This window comes from Taeniopygia guttata, chromosome 1A (genome assembly GCF_048771995.1).
Source record: "Taeniopygia guttata chromosome 1A, bTaeGut7.mat, whole genome shotgun sequence".
Taxonomy (NCBI): domain Eukaryota; kingdom Metazoa; phylum Chordata; class Aves; order Passeriformes; family Estrildidae; genus Taeniopygia; species Taeniopygia guttata.
The window spans coordinates 69,690,596-69,706,833 of NC_133025.1; the positions used below are offsets into that span (position 1 = coordinate 69,690,596).

Here is a 16,238-nt window from a genome sequence, read left to right on the forward strand (position 1 = left end):
AGTTTATCCAACAAGTGGTTCCCAAACCATGTCACACAACATATTCAAACACAGCTTTTAGCTTTGAGCCTAATGCCATTGCCAGATTTAGGGGCCCACAGAGCCTTAATAAAGAGCAGGAAACATCTGCCTTCAGTAACCTGTTTAGTTGCCCAGCAATCGATAAAGTCCATGCTGGCCTGTGAACTGTGCAAAATCCCAAGGAAGTCAGTAATTTGTGCAAGCATTTTAGGGATTGCTGTACTCACAGTGGTCTAAGGACCTCAGAGAACAAGGAGAAGCAGCATCCCTTACTAGGTCAGATGATATGTCCAGATAGACTGGATAAGCTTTCAAGAAGATAGCCCTGCCCTGTACTATATACCAAAAAAACTCTTTTATTTTTTAGTGATAGGATTTTCTTCTAATGAAGTATATTCCGTGCTATATACGTAGCAGGTACATACACTTAAGATGGATTCTGAAGCTTATTTCCAGCTTCTGAAGCCAAAGTTCTTTGTCACTTCGAGCTGCTGTGAGTATCTTATCTTATTTGAACCTTCTTTTAAATTTTGCGTGGTTTTAAGAAATTTTATATTATCTGTCAGTTCTAAATACTTATTAGTATTTTTATTGGAACTCTACTATGTTAATACAAGACATGGAAAGAATGTCAAACTGGCATTTTTCATGCCTGAAGGGATAACTGTTCATCAGTATACAAATTTGTTGATCTGTGTTTGGCACTTCTGTAACACTGCTCAATGCAGGTTTTAAAAAGAAAGAACTATCAGGCAGCAGCACAGCAGGGATCATTTTACCACTTTAAGAGCACAATGTAGTGGCAAAGGTTAGATTTCTATAATTAAAATTCTAATCAGATACAACAGCATGTCTCTGTTTAGTGATGGTATCAAGCAAAGCACAGCAGACTGTTTCTGCAAGAAACAGTGCTTAAAAACAAACAGCCTAAGAACAACTATGGAATAAAAATGCTTTTTAAGAGAGTTATGGTGCAGGCTTCTGTAGACAAAAGTGTGAGAAAGGAAATTAAAAGGGCAAGCGTGCTACACTGTTCCCTTTACTAGGCAGGGTAGCATATAGTAAATTAATGGGGCTTTGCATGCTGAATGTTAGTTTAATGTGTTCTTATGTGCTTTGTTCCTACTGGCTGCTGCACTCACAGAGCAGCCATAGGAACCCGAGAGGGGCTCCTGCCAAGAATCACAATGCAAAAGCAACCTGATCCCGCTCTGTGGAGTGACATGAGCTGGGAAGTGGGGAAAAGAGAGGGAGGGGAGCACTCTGGGCTCGGGTAGGGCTCTTGGGAGAAAGGGGGGGCTCAGCAGTAACCCATAATGGCTCAGGAATGGCAGGCTGTGGATGGGTGATTAGCCTGGTTCCAGCAGCCTGGCAGAGGCATTAGTCATAAGCCTAGGAAAGGTCCAGTCAGCAAGCAGGATTGAGAGAGTCAGAACAAGCAGCCAGGAGTGGTGCTGGATATTAAAAGCCAGGGGACTGGGATTCAGGGACTGCTTCTGAGTCTGGGGTTGTGAGCCTGCTGAGATCCCAGCGAGGCAGGCGGCCCCAGGCACAGCAGCCTGCAAACCACCCCACCACTGCTGCATTCCTGGGAATGCTCTGAGCCCAGAACTCTGAGACAGGGCTGCCTTGTGCCTCTTGGGCCAGCACAAAGATTGCAGGGTGCCATCCATCAGAAGGATGGGAGGCCATGGAGCTGGGAGAGAGCAAGCAACAGGACAAACAGCCAGCATTATCTTTCTCCTTTTCTTATCTGGCACCTGCAAGGGTCCTGAGCTCTCAGTCCACAGCAGGAGAACCAGGAGAGGGCAGTGTTAGCAGGGAAAGCAGAGGTCCTGCACCACCACCACTTGCCCAGCCAGCACCCCTCTTCCTTTGGCCTTTCAGCCAAATCTTCCAGGCGAAGGACAAAGCAATTAAATTAATGAAATATAAAAGCACCTGCAAGAGACTGAACTTCAAAACTGAAAGAGGGCTGGTGGACAAAGGAGAATCCTGCAGGACGTTGTCTTCAGTGGGACAATACTTCAACATCAGTGAAGTCTCAGTTTCTTGCTCTACTAGTCAGCATTTATGTATTTATAAGATGCCTTATAAAATCAAGATAAGCCCAGCAAAACAAACTGACACCAAAGCTAATAAATCAAATGCAACCAAACAAAAGTAACCAACTTAACCAGAGGAAGAAAATATTTCCAAGAAGAGAGTTTTTGACCATCAAGAACCCAAAAGGAGATGGCTCTGAATGCTGAAGGCCAGCAACAATACTTTACAAATTAGCACAGACAGAAAGTCTACACAGCTGGCTGGCAGATGTGTGTGATGAAACGCCTTTGGAAAAATAGCAATGATAGCCTTGAGCTGAGTTTGCTAGCTTCAGAACAGCTAGATTTAATAATGTGATTCCTACTTCAACAAAGACATCTGAAGTGACTCTGTGGCTGGTGGCAGCATTTCCAGACCAGGGATCTCCACTGACGTCACTCCTCTCGGCAGCACACGTCAGTGCTCCATCAAGCAAGGGGAGCATCCAGTTCCCAATGCCATAACTGGATTCACCCCAATGTCTGGAAGTCCAAATTTTAGGGAAATCTCTCTAAAAGTATTAATATCAGTTCTGCTCCTGGTTTCCTAGATTTTTTTTTTTTTCCTTGGGAATGCAAGCTGACATGGTGTTATCCTCCCCATGCCATTTTTCTGTGAAAATAAAGAAATGTGAACAATCCTTTTTTGAACAATCCTTTGTTTTGTCCTCAATTTTCAGTTGAGGACATGAGGAGATTCACATACTTGCCTCATAGAAATCACCAAAAATGAGAAGGCAAAGCCAGAAATGTTTTTTTTTCTAGTTGATGACAAGTAAGAATAGAGAGCTCAGAAAGAAAAGGACAGCAAGGACCCCAGAAGTGCTTAATAGTATTTATCTTTGGACAGAAGAACAGAATTGGCCTTCAGCATCTCAGGGGAAAGAAAGGTTGCAGATAATCTGCAATAGATTTAGACACTTTTCAACACTGCTGCCTTCTTTCCTGTGTTTAGAGCAAGTCACGATAGGAATAATTTTCCATTTATAGTTAAAACTCCATCATTGAAAAAAAATCCCTAACAATTCACCATGAATTCAGCTTCTCTGTTCCAAGACATTTCATAGCTTATTTAAAGATTAGTAGACATTCAGAGTCATATGAATGATTCATATGAAGATAACTTCATAGTTAAGCAATAGGATGCTATAGTTTTATATGCAAACTGGGTGAATTGTGCTGCTGCTCTGCAGAACCTTTGTGGCTTCTGCTTTTCCCATAATTAGGGCATAATTAGGCTAAGGTTCTTTAAAAACTTATTGATACTCCCCAGTGTGGTTTTTGTCTCATTAACAATTCCACATAAAAAAGGGCAAACAAAGATAAACTGGTATCTCATCTTGGGCTATGGACAGTAAACCTGAATACAGAATATGAAGAGCTTGTAGAGCAGTACAAAAAGAAAGTTAGTGGAGAACTTCTATAAGGATACAATACCAGGATATAAAATTAAGTATCTCCAAAGTTCAACTGTTTCTGGATCAGGTTATGGTTAGTTTGAAAAATACATTTAGAGCTTAAAGTAACACAAATAAGCATCAATAAGAAATTACACTGATTTAATCTAAACCTTTGTTTTGTCTCAAGATAAACTCACTGTAGCTCAGGCAAATGGTCAAGAGCTTTTGCTCTATCCAGACAAACCAGTGTATATACGTGTGTTTGATGCAGTGAGAGCTAATTACACATAAACCTTTATTTCTCAACTATGTATCTATAAAAGAGCTAAAAGAAAGGTTTACGAGTATGGAAATCCAGTCTGACAAATTTCAAAAACAAAAGAAGAAAAAATTTTAATTTAAACCCTTAAGTATTTCTGCTCTATCTGGAAATTTGGAGTTTATGTTAGCTCTTTAAAAATACTTAAAAAATATGCATTTAAAAATTAAAATAAGATTTCAAATGGAACAGTCTTGTCTTTTTAAATACCACTCTCATTTTCTGACACACCACACACACATAAAACGCTTGATGATGTCCTGAAATCAGTATTTTTCCTTTTATATCTCATTTCAAGTTAGGAGTTGTTAATGTTCCTGATTGAGAATATATATTGCAATTAGTATTAGCAATTTCATGGACAAATAAAAATGAATGATGTCATGGCATCATAGACATAGCTAACTTACAGACAACACTTGTGATTTTAACCAGTGTTTAAGAACTATGACACTGTTCTCATCCTCACCCAAACCATTACATATAAAAGTTTAAAATACTTTAAAATGTAACAATTCTGGAGAATTCCCATATCCATTGCTTTCTCAGCCAAACTCAGGAAATAGATTTACACATGAAGAAGGATATAAATTGTTGCAATTATTACTTCTAATTTCTAACAGAGACCAGAAGTGGACTGTTTAACTTTAAGATACATTATGCATTCCCGTAAGATTACAAATTAAAAATAAATGACATAAATCAAGTGGGGGAAGATAACAAACTAATAGAAGAGCAGTCAGAGAAGGAAGACAAGGGTAAACTCTGAAGTAACACAGTAATTTTAAATGACTAAATGCAAATCATAGCAGAGTAATTTCTTTACAGAAACTAAGTAAGTTGAGTAATTCTTCTTACATGACACAGAAGAACACAGGCAGAAACTGAACAAAGAAGTACACAGGATGTTTATAAATTACTATTTGTACTTTAGAGTACGGTTTATCCCACTTGAAATATTGATGGTATAACAAATCAAAATATGTGTTGAATATTTTCAGAATTTAACAATCAAAGATGCAGTTTTAAAATTAAATTCAACAGCTACAGGTATGAGGTTTGGTGTCCTTTTGTACAAAAAGTTTCCCATTGCTCTGTGGAAGCCAAAAAGTGAATTAAGTGCAAGGTATATGTTGCTCCTTGGAACAAAGCCATGACTATTTAGCTGACACAGCACATTGTGACTGCTACAGTGAAGTGACATGATCACCTTTTTCCTTCCTCTGCTTCGGGCAGCTGAGCAGAAAAGGCATTCCTGATTTCTTGGGAGAGGAGTAGCAAGCAGGAATCCCTAGAAGGTCTGTGCTTTGGCTGAAGCTTCCACAGGGAAAGGGAAGCCATCCTTCCTGCACAACAAAGACTCTATGATGATCAGAAAGATTTTTCAGAAGTGCCTTTCTCTGTAACTCACAGCAAAGCAGCCACAGGTGCAACACTTGGCAGTGGGGTGAGACAAGCTCCCACAGGAGGGGACTTCTGAGAGCCTCTGATGGAAATGTACCTGCCCAGGTCTCCAAGACTGCTGCTGAAGCCCAGGTCACAATGCAAGTGCTGCCAGAAACACCTCTGGAGGAGGAGGGAGAGGTTGAGTGTGCAGAAAACAATCTGGTGCTTAAGGGCCAGCAGAAACTGGCAGGACCCCCAGCAGCCTGAGGAAGCCAGGACATGCTGGGCACGGCTAGAAAGAGCCTCTGATGGCAGGGAGCCAGGGGGGAAAATGCCTCCTACTCCTAGGGTTAATAAAATTATTTTAATTGTATAGCTCTTCTGTTGGAAGAAATATTTTTTTCAAATATCAGTACAGGACCTATTGAAAATAAGAAATTCTCTGTAATACAAGGTCCTGCATATTTACAGATGGATTTGAGGTGCTAAGACACACTGCTGATAGTCCTTAAGCTATTAACAAATCTAATACTGCTGCCTACTTCTAATATGTGGTTGCTCTGGTTTTTTGTCTCTTTTTACTTTCTCACACTGCTGACTCTTAACCCCAGTGCAGTGCACCACCTCTGACACACTAAAGCGAGGCTTTTCAGCAAATTCCAGCTTCTATTCCATTCTTTTTTTTTTTTTTTCTACAGATAAAAGCAAAACAAAACCCAAACTATAAATAAAAGTGTGGACCATATAATTATGTTCTTAATGCCATTTCCTTTCATAAAGGACTAAAATCCCACACTTACAGGCAACTATCTGAAATGTGAACCAAAGCAGTTGTTCTACAGAGCTCAAAGATATTAACATAATGATACCTCTAGGATAAAGTGAAAGAAAATATGGTATTTAATAGAAATTGCTAGGATAATGCAATTACTTATAATGAATGAAAGGAATTTTTATTTCTGAGTGTCAAGACTTGGAACATTACTCTTTCCTTCTGGTAACTTCAGTTTTTTAATAAGAAAAGTCAAACAGGACATGAACTGGTTGAAGGATGACAGTTCCAGAAACAGTACTGGGTAGCTTATTTGGGGACTGGGTTAGAACTGACTCAAAGGGACATTTTCCACCACAGGAATAATTTAATGACATGGTTCTGAGCTCTATAGATCCTTTACTGTTCACAACTTAGTCTAATATATTATTTTAGATTAGGTTTTGAGACACCATATACTCATAAGTACTGGCTTCAGTTCTTCATTACAAATGGACCAAAATTTTACTACAATAAGTCAGCCTACACAATGTCTTTGATAAAATTCCAACAAAGAATGATAAAGTATCTTGGCCCCACAGCTTGATTACAATCAATCTTCCCCAGGGATGTGGTAACAGCCCCAAGCCTGACAGAGTTCAAGAAGTGTTTGTATAATGCTCTCAGGCACCTGCTGTGATTCTTGGGAATGGCTTGTACAGAGAGTTGGACTTGATGATCCTTGTGGGTCCTTTCCAATTCAGCATATTCTGCAGTCAGCTGAAGTCACTAAGGACTATCACTGAACTTAATGGTAGTGTCAAGACACTATTATGGATAAGAGACACCAATTATCAAAGTTTGAGACTACAAAATTATTTATGTGGCAAAAAATTCCCCTTAGATCCATGGTGTTGATGCTGGCAGATACTTTTCCAAGAACTATTTGTACATTAGTTACTGTGGGTCACCGTGGGTGCACTGGAAGAGTGAGAAGGTTAAATCTACTTCATATACCAGTTGTATCTACCAAAAGAAGCCACAGAAAATTTCTGCTATTTGTACCTGAACCTCCCCAGCAGGGATGAAAGATCTACCAAGTATCTTGGCTACGATGAAACATAGCAAACCAACCTTTGTCAATAAAAGTTGCTGCAGAGGAAAAGAACAGCTCCAAAACTGGTAGTACGAAAATGGATTCTTAACTATTTATAAAAAAAACCCAAAGCAACCAAACCAAACTAGGCAATCTCATTGGTGAGAAGTGGATACATTGGCATCATGCTTAAATATTATTGGTGTTGGTTAAATGTATCCTCCCTAATCATGTTAGCACTTCTTAACATCAAAGGGGATTAATTTTTTCCCAGTGAGGCTTGTAAAGCATTATCTACAGAAGATCATATTAGAATGGACAGGAGTGAATTTAATGCACTGGATTTGAGGTAATTTACAAAACTCATTAAAATTCCAAAGATGCAAAATGGGTATTCTGTGATGGGCTTCTGCAAATCTGGAGAACTGATTCCCACCCCCCATGGGAATACTTTAAGCACAAAAGAAATTCTGCAGCTAGAAACAGAAAAGCTCCATGGCTTAAATGAAAAGTCTGCTTTGTAAATTGAAATATACCATTACTTTGTGTTTTGCAACTGAAGCTTCTTAAATACCATCTGAGTGAGTATGGGAAAGCAGAAGAAACAGCTACATTTTATTTTAGTTGACATTATTTATGCTTGGGAATCGTGAATGGAGAAGTAACTTTAAACAACTGTGGTGACAGCAGTATAGAATTAAGACAATAATGTGAGAGGATAGAAAAAGAATTCTTTTATCTTTCCAGAACAACTTAGGTAATTCTCTTTTCTCACAATTTCTCACATTGTTTTCTTTACTGTGTAACCCATAGATGTTACTAATGGACTAGCAAAGTTTTAACGGAAATATTACTTTTTGGGCCTACTCTTCAGAAGAACTTGACAAAGAAAGCTTTTTGTATTTTCTTTACCCACATCCCTTGATCAAATAGTAAATACCACCTGTCCCCACAGATCCTGATTATGTATGAAGACCACCATAGCAATAATTAATGAGGCAATTTATTTCAGTGATGTCCAAAATTTGCCCATATCCACTCTCATTTTCAGAGGTGCCTCCCATACATGCTACAGGTTTTGTCACCCACTGCTTCATCCCAATCTGCCAGACAAGGTGGTTCAAAATAATATGCCTCATGTTTTGATTTATACCATAGGAGCTGTAAGGCTTTAAGAGAGGAGGATGGCATGCATAAAACTGAAGAAATTTTAGTCCTGTATCAGTGATTACAGAACCCAGGAGGCTCTGAAGGGAAAATGAATGTGTCACACCTATAGAGGCAAATGTGATACTGAGGGAGGCACACAGCACGTGTTGAATCAGTGAAAGTATGAAGACAGGTACAGAAAGAGAGCATGACTGCCATGCACCATCTCAGCCCTGTTACAGGCATATTTATTTCCAGAGGTCTGCTGCTTTTGGATTTTCACACATGTTCCGGCTGGTTTCCTGCAATTTCACTGCTCTCTCCAATTTTTGAATCAAAATTCAGTCTTGAGTCAGAAGTTCCAGGAAATTAGTTTTAAAATCACAAATGAAGAAAACCAGAGTTGAATGTTCAAGATAGGCTCAACATATGCTCACCACAAATCCCGTTTTAACTGTATAGGCCTTACATTAGCTTGCATGCACACTGGAGAGAGTTTGGTATAAAGTTTGGCATTAAAGAGCTGGTATAAAGACTTTGGCACTATAATCCAAAGTCACGGTTAAAAAGACAAAACTAGACACATTTAGTTCTGGTACAAGTTCCTTGTAGTATAATTAAAAAAAAAACAACCACATTCAGTAATATAGGACTAGAACAGTAAAGAAAATTGAAAAGAGAAATAGGAATAAGTTAGAAAAAAGGTTGTAGGAAATGGTGAATTATAGTCCAGAAACAAGAGAGAAAAAAAAAGCCAATGAAGGCATTAAGGAAGGCAAGACATTACCAGAGCTGGGAGAAAGGAAGATTATTTCAGTAGATGATTTATAACTAGATTGACAGCCTCTTGTGGAGACTTGATCTGACAAACTCTTATTTAAACTCTTTCAGTTCTGTATTCCATAACTCCTGGAAATATACAGATGGGTTTCTGAAGTTAACTGTGTGTGTGTGTATATAAGCATGGGTGTATCACATCCAGCACACTGAGTCCAATCATGATTTAGGTATGAAGGTAACGTGGATAAGCAGTAGAAATTACTGTCAGAATGTTCTGTAACAGCAGGTAAGAACACTGCATTCATTTATATAAATAGACTCATAAAAATGTCAATTAAAATATAAATGGTTTATATAATTAAAGTAAGATTTACACCTTGATGACTACATTGAATTATAGAGAGCAGCTAAAATTTGTTAACAGTTAAAACATGGCAAAAGTGATATCTTGCAATTTGATTTCTCATGAGTGTGGAAATGCATGGCCCCAAGTATGGATAAAAGAGCAGATGAAATTCCATAATAAATACTAAATGGCAATGCTTAAAAAAAATTATTGACTCCTTTTATCAGCTGAAGAGTTCATCTTCAGCTTTCACCACTCACAACATGGTTTTGGTGTGGAACATCGTTTTGGTGTGGCACATCACTAAAGCCTAAATGAGCAAGTTCAGGTCCTTGTTCAGAGGTGGAGCCCACAAACTCACCTGCTCCTGGGTCATCTTGTGCAGCTCCTTCTCCCAAGCTGCCTGGTCATCATCCAGGTGGTAGGAGGCAGGCGGGGTGAGCCCACGCAGGATCAGGGGGTCGCGGTCGTGGCACAGGGCTGTCAGATGGCCGATGTACAACTTCAACTTGCTGCGGTTCTGGTCAAGTTCTAAGAGGGGCTGAATTATCTGAAATAAGAGAGCACAGACTGTGAGAACAGCCTGAGACCCAAGCAGTGATAAAGGCAAAGATCAGCCTCTAAGTTACAATCTTATCCAGCTTCACAGTGGAAGAAATCTGAAAACTCTTTCCCTTGTACTCCTGGTCCATAATGCACCGACCATCTAGAAAGAAACCAAGGACAATGGGAAAGGGTGCAATGATGACAGCTGTGTGATTAGACTGGGAAATAATGATGATATGGGTGGAAAATGAAACAACATTAAACTGAATGCATAAACTCTACTGATTATCCAACAGTACTTTGGTTTAGCTACTTAAAAAAAAAAAAAAATCTGATAAAAGGTGTCTGTCCACAACTTGTCCAAAAGCAACATCAATATAGATTTTTAGCTTGTTTTGCCAACAAACATTTCATTGTAAATTAAATATGCAATGAATATGTTCTAAAGAGAATATTTCAAATTATACCAAAACTCAACAATTCTAAGATGATTGCATCTCTACTGTAGAAATTGGATAGAGACATACCTCCATCAGAAAGCTAAAATTTAATTTTTATGTTTTACATAGTTAAGTTATAATCTTCTATAGTTTTGAAAAGGCAATGACTTTTATTAAACAGGCCAAACTAAAAATCTATCTATATTTATAATATCTGTATCTATAGATATATCTATATAACAAACTAAAAAACCAAAATCAAAGGACTTTATTAAAGTACTATTTTATTTCATTATACTTTACCCACTCTGAATCTAAACATTGTTCCTCAATGCAATCCAAACTACAGTTATCCAGTTCCCATAAAAAGTATCTGAAGAATCATTTCTCATTTTTTTACAAAAATATAGAGCTCAACTGCATAAATGCCTACCGAGCATCCTTTGCTGTGACCTTCCACAAGAATACTGCTTCATTTATTCTAGATGTTTGTGGGCACATATTCAAAACTGCACTATTGGAAATCTCTAAAGTTTGCAGCTTGGATGAAAAATTAGGGAAGAACTGGGCTTAGGGCCTCCTTTCCATAAAATGAGGTGCTGGGCAGGGAGAGCTGGGAAGCCTTGCCAAAGTCTGAGCAACTTCTTTTCATGTTCCCAGGCAGAGGCTGCACCTGCTGTTTGTTAGTGGGCTGGGGATATCTTTTCAATAGGACACCTCTGACCCTGCTAACGAATAAGAACTGAGATAATCTCTGAGTCAACAAAACAGGGTGCTGGCACTACTTTCAACAAAGACTCTGGCTTCGACCCCTTTTAATAAGACTGTCAGGGCTCACTTATTTTGTTTCTAACACTGTTTTACATGGATTAGTTTCTGTAGAGTGTGAGGATCTAAGAAGCATGGCTAAGCAGCTCTGTGTCCTGCCGAGCTCAGCAGCCCACACCAGCACATCAGGGCGCAGCCACAGGACAGCAGGCAGGCAAGAAACCTGCACGAGAGATCCTGAGCTCACGTGCTTCAGTAAAAACCTGTGCAGCCTTGGGGCACCCTCTGTTTGCATATATAAACACACATATTAAAATAATGCCTTGTTGTATCTGGATGGGATGAGTGGACAAGGAGGTGGATGGACAACTGGCTGAAGGACAGATCCCAGACGGTTCTGATTAGTGTCACTGGGTCTAGCTGGAGGCTTGTCACTAATGGTATTCTCCAAGGGTAAGTACTGGAGCCAGTATTAACTTATTCACCAATGACTTGGATGAAGGGGCAGATGTGTCCTCAGCAGGTTCACTGATGACACAAAGCTGGCAGGAGTGGCCGATACCCCAGAGAGCTGTGTCCCTTCAGAAGGACCTCCATAGGTTGGAGAGATGGGCAGGGAAGAAGTGTCAGCAATTCTGCAAAGGTGAGTACAGGGTACTGTACCTGGGGAGGAATAATCCCATGTACCATCCCAGGCTGGGGCTAACTTGCTGGGAACAAGGTGCCCATGAGCTGGCAGTGTGTGTCCCTGTGGCCAAGAGTACCCTGGGCTGGATTAGGAAAAGCATTTACAGCAGGTCAAGGGAAGTGATCCTGCCCCTCTGCTCTGCATTAGTGAGGCCACATCTGCAGTGCTGTGTCCAGCTCTTCAGGGCTCTTCAGGACAGAAGGGAGCTCCTGAAGAGGAGCCAGCGAAGAGCAACAAAAATGGTGAGGGGACTGGAGAGTCTCTCTTATGAGGACAGGCTGAGGGAGCTGGGCCTGTTCAGCCTTGAGAAGACTGAGAGGACCTTATCAATGTCTGAGTATCTGAAGGGAGGGTGTCAGAGGATGGAGCCAGGTTTTTGGTGGTACCAGACAATAGAACAAGAGGCAATGAGCAGAAACTGATGTGCAGAAGTTCCAACTGAACACGAGGAAGAACTTCTTTACTGTGCCAGTGACCAAGCACTGGAACAGATTGTCCAGAGAGGGTGTGAAGTCTCCCTCATTGGGGATATTCTGACACTGTCTGGACACAATCCTTTGTCCTATGTTCTGGGATGGCCCTGCTCGAGCAGGGAGGCTGGACCTGATGATCCACTGTGGCCCCTTCTAGCCTGACCCAGTCTGATTCTGTGATTGCAAACTGCAGCACAACAGAATACTCTGCTGTCCTGTATACAGGGCAATAGCAAGGGATATTATAATAGAATCAACACAGTTACATTTCACTTCCATCACCAAGCAAAACTGTCTTTAGTCAATTATAATTATATCCATCAGCTTTGGTTATTTACTGAATTTGCACTATGTACCCCGATTTCATATAACATCTATTACCAAGATTATGATTTGAAAGTGTATTGCCTGTGCAGGTGAAAACCACTGATGCCTCTAATTTAACAGATATTTTTTTCTATCTTTCTTACTATTTGGTTTGCCCACAGAGGGTAAAATGATGGATTATCACATCTTCAGAAAATACTGTTCTATAAAAATGTAATAGTCAATGTCTAATAACTAGTCCAATCAATGTAGCAGCTGCCTTGTATTCTTTGCAGGTTCCAGTCTGAAAAGAATCTGTCTGGATAACTTTCCTGGCTATTCTTTGTGAACAGAAGCCCTCCCTGATGAAGAGAAAGCAGAGCAATCTAGCAAGTAAGAATGGAAGATTTTCATACAACAGCTGAATTTGACTGCTCAGGGATAAATCCCCTTTCGAAGCACATTCCTCCTGCACCCTTCCCCCTTTTACCTCCAGCTGGAGAGAGGCCAAATGAGGCGTGTGAAAGTTCTTAACCAGCAGCCCTCCTAAAGCTGTTCACAGAGCAATCATTCCCCTCACTTGGGATCCATGAAAGGCTGGCAGTCAGGAGAAGTGCCCTCGTATCTGCCTTCCTGTCCTATCTCATCTGAACTGGCCACTGAGCAAGAGGCACTGCGCTTCCCACACAGCACAGCTGCCCCTGCCTTATCTCAAGAGGGTGTAAGAGCATTTGCTAAGTGGAAAAGCATGGCAGTGCTGGGTTCATAACCCACATTGTGTTCTCATCATCAGCTCAGAGCTGCAGAGCTTTCTAGAAAACAGTGGGTAAACAGACCAAACCCAGGAATATCCTCTGAAGCAGCCCTCATTCATTAATTGCCCTGATAGGTTTTGGCCATCCTCATCAATGCATGGAATGAAGTCTGCTTAATGTATCCTCGACTTCAGAATATTGCTAATGGCCAGCTAAGTTTGACAACACTTCACTAAAAAAGGCAATCACGACAACTCTGAGGCAGAAATGTGAAATGCCTGACAAATCTCTCATGCAAACCCAAACCAACTCAACCAACTAATAAAGCTATGTGTGAACATATTCCAAATTCAACTTGAAAACAACATCTTCAAGTTTTTTGAGATTTCATACATTTAAAAAAATCTTTGATAAATGTGAATCTAACTTAGTTGTACAAGTCATTGGGGCAAAAAAGCTTTAAAATGAAATGAAACTGCTTCTCCAATGGTAGTCCTACTGTTGCTGGACAATGGCCAACTGAAATATGGGTAACTGAATTTCAAGTCTTATATGCTAAGTCTCTGCTTTTAAATATCTATATATACACAGCAGTGTCCACTGGAAATATGCGAGAAATACATAGGTGGTTATTTGGAAAAGAAAACCAGCAATGTCCACAGACATCTGCAGAATAAAGACTGAGTTTAATCAATGTGCAGTTCACCACAATCACCAGCTTTAAATTATGCCTTCTCCAGGCAGAAGGGTTAATAACCTGGTCACCTTTCTCCCTACTAACAATCCCTTTTTTTCTCTGAAGGAAGCAACCACTCTTCTTTTTCAGAACCAAGTACTTAACTTTACTAATTTCAGAGAATACCTTCTAAATTTCTACTTTAAAAACCTGCAGCTGCCATTTTGAAAGAAAGTCTCACAGACACCCCAAAAGCCTGCCTGTTTTTGCAACTGCATCAGTCGACCTTGTAGAAGTTATCTCCTTACACAACTTGGCTTACTCGTCAGAGCAACACATCAATGTGGAGGTTGATCATGGATCAACAGCAGTTATCTTTAAAAAAAAGGAAAAAAATATAGTTTTTTGATACAGCAAGGGCAATATAAAATGCCATATATACATTTGGCACTGGCAGGACTGTTGTCATTCCCCACTGTCAGCCTGACTGCCTTGTCTGCACATAGTCTGTGTGTATAAATCCACTACAGACCCCTAAAGGGCAGAGTGATGCTGGTATGTGGTCTTCATTTTGCAATCAAATAATTCAGTAATTTTTCTTAACTTACCCCTAAATCTCTAAATATCTGAGAAAAAAACCCAAAAAAACAACTCCCTGGAAGTACAGCTACATCAAGAAGAAAATTAAATAGAACTAACAAGTAATCTCAGGGGTCAAAGTAAACAACATGAGGTAAAAATGACAGTGTTTTTGTATTAAAAGTGCTACTAAGAAGGGTAGGTGGAATAAATCTGAAATCTTCCAAGGAATTAAGTCATTTGAGAAATTATCTAACTTGCCAGCCTGGTCTACACACTGTGAGTGCTCATTGTAAATCCTGCACAACACAAATAAAGAAAGAATTCTGAAAAAAATCCAGGCAGAAACCCGAAGCCCCACCAAACACCTCCTCAAAACTTCAAATTGGACATAACAAATATGTTTGGAAACACAGTGCAGGTAGTCCTTTATCTCCTATCAACCACATCTGTCATGTGAGTGTGGAAAATTATTTTCCACATGTAAAATTATTTTCCATGTAAACTTTGTTACATACAGTTGCAACTGTGCTACCCAACAAAACCTACTTCCCAAACTACCATTGCACAGGAGAAGATGGGGCCAAAGATTGTGTAAGCACATATGTTTGTTAAAAAGCAATTATTTCAAAAGGACTTGACAAATCTTTGTATACCTCCCTGTATCTGGGTTTTATTATAGATATTGCCAGACAGGGATATTTTGCCTCTATAGCTAAATATCTTACACTGAGAGATATGAAAATAAACTAAGATAGTGAGTGACACAGTCTGGAAGTATTTGCATGGCAAATTGAATTATGCCTTCTTGCTCAGACCATTTGTGTTTGTTTGGCAACAAACACAAGGGTTCAACAATAATATTGTAACCACTGAATGCAGTGGAGTTTTATGAGGCATGAATTTGGCTCAGAATGTGCTCAGCTTTCCCAAATTCAGAGCAATTTATCACTGATGTCTTCCCTTCATTATTTTAAATGGAAACAGAAGAAAGTTCTCAAAAAGACACATCTTGACCTCAGTTCAGTTCAGCTCAGTTCACTGATACAGGGAGATATTTGGTTTCTTCAGAAGACCCCCACACAAAAGCTCAAGGACAGGCTCAGTATTCTTTAGATAAAGAAAAAAAAAAAAAAAAAAAAAAAAAAAAAGGATTTTACTCTAACCTTCATAATTTTCTCCTTATAAACCAGAACAATATACGTGAGGAGCTAAAAGAGATTCTGGCTATTTTGACAGAGCTGTCTTACTCAGTTCCTTTCTGACAGAAACAATTAGGAAATCATTTTTATATAGCAAACGATTTTTGAAAATTTTATACACCATGAACAAATCCCATGGATTAATGATTTCCAGAGTTCACCCTCTTCACCTTGGGAAAAATCCAGACCAGAAAAAAATAATAGAAAAAACAAACCAGGGAAAGGAGTTTTGTCATTAGCTCCCTCTGTTTAGATAAAATCCTTTCCCCATCATGTAGGTGAGACAGAGAATTGCAGTGGGTTGGTAGGGTTCCTAAAGCACTCAAAAAAAGTGAGTAGTTCTAAAATATTTTTATACATAACAAATCCAGAAGTGCTTTCCATGACACTGGCAACTTTCACTTATGTGGGCTGTGGAAAAAAGTTGGCAGGGAACCACGTGAGGAACAGCAGGGACTGCTGGAGATGAGAAC

The 16,238-nt window shown here is 39.6% G+C and overlaps 1 protein-coding gene across 19 annotated transcripts in view; it reads right to left on the reverse strand.

Moving 5' to 3' along the window:
• Positions 1 to 16,238, reverse strand: part of ERC1 (ELKS/RAB6-interacting/CAST family member 1) — a 273,023-nt gene that overhangs the window by 7,497 nt on the left and 249,288 nt on the right. For 17 of the 19 annotated variants that reach the window (XR_012053774.1, XR_012053773.1, XR_012053772.1 and 14 more), the window contains one exon: positions 9,694 to 9,882. Coding sequence is in view for 14 of the 19 variants with exons in the window: in XM_072923902.1 (XP_072780003.1) it covers positions 9,694 to 9,882 (189 nt within the window). In the remaining 5 variants the exon portion in view is untranslated. Of the gene's footprint in view, positions 1 to 9,693; positions 9,883 to 16,238 lie in introns of those variants that run through there. The other 2 variants (XM_030263953.4, XM_030263952.4) reach the window with 1 other exon arrangement.